The following is a 7199-nucleotide window of genomic DNA, read 5'->3' on the forward strand; positions in this document are numbered from 1 at the left end:
TCCTGCCCCACAGCTCTCTTCCTGAGAACTGGCCGCTCTGTACCCCGGGGAGGATGGGAGGGATGGAGAGGTGGGGAAATGCCTCCTCCTAGTCAGGAGTTTCTCAGTGTCCAGTAGGAAAAATAAAAGAACATGCTGATGTCAATATTCAGTCAACCAGTGGGTATTGATGGGGAAGCCAGAGCCCAGAGGGCTGCCCTGTAGATAGCCGGGGCTGGAGATCTAGAGGTGGCATCAGGGTTTGTGTGCATGTTTGACAACTGTGGCCTGCTGCAGACAACCTTCTGAATATGCAGACAGAAGCATTACGTTCAAGGATGCATTCTCAAACACCTTGCAAAATTCAAGACAAAACCCAATAAAGAATGGCCCATTTCTCTCTTACCCACCAAGTGACAGTTTACTGTTAGGAACCAGCTTTGTGGGCTTTTTTTTTTTTTTTTTTTTAAGGGAAGGTGTGTTATTACAAATTTGGCTTTCATGTGAGACTTGTTCATATGTTTTATATCTCCTTTTTCAAATTTACATAATTGATACACAAAAGGCTGCTATTCTGTACTAGTTTTAGGAAGTTTCCTTAAAAAGTGGAATTGTGTTTTCCTGAGCTGGTGATTAGAAGTTAACTACGGCAACATCTACCACCTCCTCCAGAGGTTCTTCCTAACATTAGTGCTTCCCCCTTCAAATGGTGTTTTTTCTTCAAGGCGTTGAAGGGTGAAGAGTTCCCTCTATTGAGATCAATAAAATAAAAAGTATCTTTTTGAATTGAGATAATGTCTTGTGCAGGTTTGTAGAAGAAAGACAAAGCATGATTCCTAACAATAATCAATTTACCAATGATGCTCAAAGTGTGGTCCCTGGTCCGGGAACACCAGCATTGCCTGGGAACCTGTCAGAAATGCCCTCCCTGCCCCTCCTGCATCACTCTGGGGACAGAGCCCTGCAAACTGAGCTTTAGCAAACCTTCCAATTGCTTCTGATGATAGAGCTTTTAAACATCTAACCTAAAGAGTACATGGTAACAAATCACACATCCCAGTAGCTTGATGACATTATTTGAGGGTTATTTGCTGTTTTTGTTGCCAGATTTAGTGGTTGCTAGCATGTTTCTCTCTCCCGTCCCCACATCTGCCCTGTGCCATCAGGAACTCCCACCAAGAATGGCAACTCGATTGGGCACATCTTAGAATCACTTGTCCACTTTCTGGATAGGCAACTTTAGGTGAAACATGTGTCGTTAACTTTATCCCACTTTCTCCAAGGCAGGTGGACTAACACTCTCATGAGAAAGAGTCTCCCAAGTGCTACCTAGAAATAGCAAGTCATCCTGCCACAAAGTTAGACTCAGCCTCCAGCCACAACGCTTTTGGCTGGTTAAACCTGGACATCAGTATAATATAAAGGGACACTGTCTTTGTCCATTTACATTGCTATAAAGGAACATCTGAGGCTGGGTAATTTATAAAGAAAAGACGTTTACTTGGCCCATGGTTCTGCAGGATGTATAAGGAGCATGACACCAAGCATCTGCTTCTGGTGTGGCCTCAGGGGGCTTACACTCATGGCAGAAGGCAAGGAAGAGCTGGCAGGTGCCGAGGTCACAGGGTGAGAGAGAAAGCAAGACAGAGTGGGGAGGGGCCAGGCTCTTTGTAACCCCCAGCTTTCATGGGAGCTAACAAAGTGAGAACTCACTCATTACCATGAGGATGAGGACGGCACAAGTCATTCATGAGAGATCTTCCCCTATGACCCAAAGACCTCCCATTAGGCCCCACCTCCAACATTGGGGATCAAATTTCTACGTGAGGTTTAGGGGGACAAACATCCAAACTATAGCAGACACTAACTCAAAGCTGCTCCCCAGAAACAATATGATTTTTAAAGTTTTATTATTTATTTATTTCTGAGACAGGGTCTTGCTCTGTCTCCCAGGCTAGTGTGCACTGGTGTGATTACAGCTCACTGAAGCCTCAGCCTCCCAGGCTCCAGGGATCCTTCCACCTCAGCCTCCTGAGTAGCTGGGACTATAGACACGTGCCATCATACCTGGCTAATTTTAAAATTTTATGTAGAAATGAGGTCTTATTATGTCACCCAGGCTGGTCTCAAATTCCTGCAGCGTGGCTTTTTGTTTATGGTTGGTTTGTTTTTAAAGCACTGAGGAGAGCCCAGAGCACTAGCTGAGGTTCAGAAGTGGAGAGGGAGATTTTCTTGCAGTTTTGCCATTAAGTGGCTTTGCTTCAGCCTCTCTCATCGCTAAATTCCTTTTCCGTAAAGGGAAGATAATGCAACCACTTTCTTAGTGTTTTCTCCTAGTGTTTGCAGGTGGGCCTTTAATGCAAGGCCAAACACATGTCCATGTTCTGCTCGAATCTGAAAAGATTTCATTAAGAATCCAGTGTTAAATCATAGATCTTCTTCATCAGGGCCTTTTCCTGATGCCATTCTGTTTCTTTTCAGGGATTACTTTTATATTATGACCTTGTGGAGTCAACATTTGAAAAGCTCAGGTTGCCTAGCAGGAAGGTTGATGCTTTGGATCATTTTCAAAAGTGCTTTCTGATTTTCAAATTGCCTCGTCAAAGAGTGGACAGTGACCAGTCCAGCTGGCAGGAAGGAAAGACCTGGAAGGCCATCCGTGTGGATTTAGTTCTGTGCCCCTATGAGCGTCGTGCCTTCGCCCTGTTGGGATGGACTGGCTCCCGGGTAAGTGCTACATGGACCCATGGGATGATGTTAGCTTTCTGAAAGACGTAGGTCGAGTCTACCTGGGCCCAGGGGAGAGATGATGGCAACAGGGGCTGGGTGACAGGGGAGGGGCCAGTACCCAGAAACCTCTAACTCAAGGCATCCTGTCCACACATGGCCAAGTATGACAGATTAATTTAGAACAGTTATTCCCAGTGTGTGGTCCCCAACACCAGCAGCAGCATCCTTACCCAGGAACAGGTTAGACATGGAAATTCTTCACCCCACTCCAAACCTATGGAATCAAATCAGCGTCTCTGGGGATTTCAGCCCAGAAATTTGTTTGGAAAAGGCTTCTAGGTGTTTCTGATGCAGCTCAAGTAGGAGAACCACTGAAGTACAGAAACCAGCAAGGGGATTGAAATAGGAAACAATTAATAAAGTGGAGAGGCAACTCACAGATTGGGAAAAAATATCTGCACATCATACATCACATAAGGGCCATTATCCAGTATATACAAGGAAACCAAAAGACTCAATAACAAGAAAACAAATAATCCTATTTAAAAATGGGCAAAGGACTTGAATAGATATTTCTCAAAAGAAGACATATAAATGGCAAGCAGATATTGCCATCTTGCTTAACATCTCTAATCATCAGAGAAATGCAAATTAAAACCACAATAAGATGTTATCTCACATCCGTCAGATTGGCTATTATCAAAAACATGAAAGACAGCAGGTGTTAGTGAGGCTGTGGAGAAAAGGGAACCCTCTTGTATTGTTGGTGGTGTTGTAAATTACACATTTTGGAAAATAGTATGGAAGTTCCTCAAAAAACTAAAAACAGGGCTACCATATGATCCAGCAATCTTACTTCTGGGTATATATCCAAAGGAAATGAACTCAGTATGTCAAAGAGAGGTCTGCACTCCCGTGTTCATTGCAGCATGATACACCATAGCCAAGATATTATATAAAAACAACCTAAGCATCCACAACAGATGAATGGATTTTTAAAATGTAGTATATGCACAGTGGAGAATGACACAGCCTTTCGAAAACAGGACATTCTGTCATTTGAGACAACATGGTTGAACCTAGAGGACATTATGTTAAGTGGAATAAGTCAGGCACAGAGAGACAAATACTGTATGATCTCGTTTCTGTATATGTAGAATCTAAAACAGTCAAACTCGTAGAAGTACAGAATAGAATGTAGAATGGTGGTTAGCAGAGGCTGGGGGATGAGGACAGAAAATGGACAGGGAAAAGGGTCAACAAGTACAAAGTTCCAGTCAGACAGGTGGAATAAACTCTGTTCTATTGCACAGTATGGTGACTATAGTTAATAAAAGTGTATATTTCAAAGTAGCTAAAAGAGAGGATTTTTAATGTTCTTACCACAAAGAAATGGTAGATGTTTGAGGTGATGGACATGCTAATTAGTCTGATTTTATCATTCTGCAATGTATATAGATGTATCAAAATATCATATTATAACCCACAAATGCATACAATTATTATATGTTAATTAAAAATAAAATCAAGCTATAAAATTTTTCTGAAAGAGCACAAGTTGAGTTCATCCCAGACCTGGTTGCAAGCTCCTGCTCTGCTTCTTACTGTTGGGTGATCTTGGACAAGTTCCCTATATTCTGTAAAACTCAATTTTCCCATCAGGAAAATGAGGACGATGACCTTAGCTACTTCCCTGAGTTGCAGAGACATTAGGTGACATGATGTTCTCAAAGCCTCAGCACCAAGCCAGCACGTGGACAGTACTGGATAAGCAGTAGCTTCCATATCCTGTCACTCACAGGAGAGGACACCTGTGATTTCAGTCCCATTCGCATGTGTTCCACCCTCCCAACTAAACACCTCACCCTGTTTCTCCTGTTTTCCCAGGTAGCTGGTTGTTGCTTTGAGTGAAATGGGTTCGTAGAGGGTTTTTTATACAGATGAATGACACAACACAAATTAATTGTTCTCAGCCGTGGGTTAAATGTCAGGTGTCTTTGCTTTGGACTGGAATTAATTCAGCACAGCATCTTAGCACTGGGATTTCTTACTCTAATCACAAATGTTGACTGACAACTAAATGCTTTTTTCATTCCTAAAAAAAGGGAAGAAAAGAAAAAATATATCATAAATGCAACTTGTCTGATAGACATAAATCTTTGGGAACACATAGTTGATTGAGAAAGGGGAACGTTCCAGAAAGAAGTCCTTGGTTATGCAATGTCATGCCAGTTAAGCATCACTGGCTGAAGTGGTTGACATTTGCCCATTTTATTTTTAAGATGGACATGTTTTCAACACATTCTAGTCTGTTTCCTCAGAGTTCTCAGAAATTGTTGCTGTTGGTTCTGCAAGGCACTGGCAGAGCACTAAGCTCTTTTGCTTTTTAGCTGGGTGACTTTAAACAAATAAAGGACTTCTGATTGCAAAGTCCATCTCCTCAACCATCCCGGGTTAGCTTTCCTAAAATAGCAAATTGTTCCTTACCACTAGAGGGCACCAGTATCCCAGGCTTGCTCCCTAATCCCACATGAAGAGGACAAAATTTCTAGATTGTGTTTCTCTCAGGAAAACTAGTCTCCATGACAATTCGTTGCCCTCCTTTCCCAAGGTGTTCCTGTCCTCTGTCTTAGGCTTCATGTATTGCTCCCTTCAGTCTCAGAGCCCATTCCTGACTGTGGGAGATGTCATCCAGGAGCAGTTGACTTAGACGATCAGTTTCATGGCATCTCAGTGTGAAAGGATGTTAAAGCCAGAGGGAGTCTTAATCATGTCCTTCCTCCATCCTTTCATTCACTCAACCAAGACTCAGGGAGTCTGGATGACTTGACAGGAGATGCACAGCCAGGTAGGGACAAAGTCCAGGCTGGAATGGGTTCCCTGACTCCTCCATCCTCTTTTACAATAACAATATTCCAAATCATTTAAAACCCACCAAACTAGTATTTATCCAGCATTTACTCTGGACCAGGCATTATCCTGGTAGAACGCTCACGCTATTCATTTATTCATTCAATAAAACATTTGCTATACATCTTCTACATGCGAGGCACTATTTGAGGGAATACAGTTGTGGACAGAACAAACCAGGTTCCTGCTCTCACAGAGCTGACATTCTAGTGTGCTCATGGGAGCACGGACTTCTGTCACCAGAGAATTTGGCCCTGGGGGAGGAAAATCACTTTGAGAATGTTTAGTGGAGTTAGATATTTCACTAGAGGGATGTAGCCACCTAATACTGAAGACATTCTAGACGTGTTAATAATTTATTTTAACTATCTCCTATCCAGCAGTTTGAGAGAGACCTCCGGCGCTATGCCACACATGAGCGGAAGATGATTCTGGATAACCATGCTTTATATGACAAGACCAAGGTACAGTTCTCTTCCTAAAAGGGGCTACTTTGATCCTCATCCCCAAGGCTGGCCCCCGAGCTCTTTTCATGGACTGATTTTAGTATCCAGGTATGGTTTCTTTTGTTATGCGTGTTCTATTTCCAGTTCATCATAGTTGAGGGCAGCAAGAAAGATTTCCACAGACTCGCAGTTTCCACCCGGCCCAGAATGCAATTCGAGAGCTTTTGGCTGAAACATGATGAGCTAATTGGGCTTCCAGAACAAGTGCAGCAGTGAACATTAACTGGGTTTGGTATATCCTCGGTGTTGGCAATGAGTAACTCCAAAGTAAACCAGGGATCCCCAGAAATCACAAATACTACTTGTGTACCCCTCAAATGCAGGGGGCAGTGGCATTTTGAGTGGCCATGTAGGCCATTAACAACAGTCTCCTGCAAGAAAGAGAGCAACAGAGCTGCCCTGAGACATAAATGAGCATCCAGCTAGTCTCATTGACTACCCATGTCACTCATTTGGTGTGCTAGTCTTACTGTGGTCATGATCCAATTCATCCCTCAGCAAAACGATAGATGCCTGTAGAAGTTAGAAGAGTTAAATATCCAACTGTTAAATCCACAGTACTAAGGGCTACTCTTCTTACAGATATCAAGGACACCAAAATAGGCTCCGGGGGGAAGAAAACTCAAAATAACTAGAAGTAATGGTACTGGCCAGGCGCAGTGGCTCACGTCTGTAATCCCAGCACTTTGGGAGGCCGAGGCGGGTGGATCACTTGAGGTCAGGAGTTCAAGATCAGCCAACATGGTGAAACCCCATCTCTACTAAAAATACAAAAAATAACCAGGTGTGGCGGCTCGCACACACCCAGCTACTTGGGAGGCTGAGGCAGGAGAGTCACTTGAACCCGGGAGGCAGAGGCTGCAGTGAGCCGAGATCACACCACTGCACTCCAGCCTGGGCAACAGAGTGAGACTCTGTGTCAGAAAGAAAAAAAAAGAAGTAATGATCATTTCCCTCTAGGAGCTTGTAGTCTAAATGAGATGTATTCAGTTAGAGTTGTCTCAGTTACAAATGTTAGAAATCAAATCTAAAGTGGCATAAACAAAAAAGGGAACTTGGGTTATATACTGCAAT

General features: G+C 43.1%; 1 protein-coding gene across 1 annotated transcript in view; it reads left to right on the plus strand.

The window, feature by feature from the left end:
• Positions 1-7199, plus strand: part of DNTT (DNA nucleotidylexotransferase) — a 42998-nt gene that overhangs the window by 27298 nt on the left and 8501 nt on the right. The window contains exons 9-10 of the mRNA XM_003825410.4: positions 2461-2706; positions 6000-6083. Coding sequence (XP_003825458.1) covers positions 2461-2706; positions 6000-6083 — 330 coding nt within the window. The remainder of the gene's footprint in view (positions 1-2460; positions 2707-5999; positions 6084-7199) is intronic.

This window comes from Pan paniscus, chromosome 8 (assembly GCF_029289425.2).
Source record: "Pan paniscus chromosome 8, NHGRI_mPanPan1-v2.0_pri, whole genome shotgun sequence".
Lineage (NCBI taxonomy): Eukaryota > Metazoa > Chordata > Mammalia > Primates > Hominidae > Pan > Pan paniscus.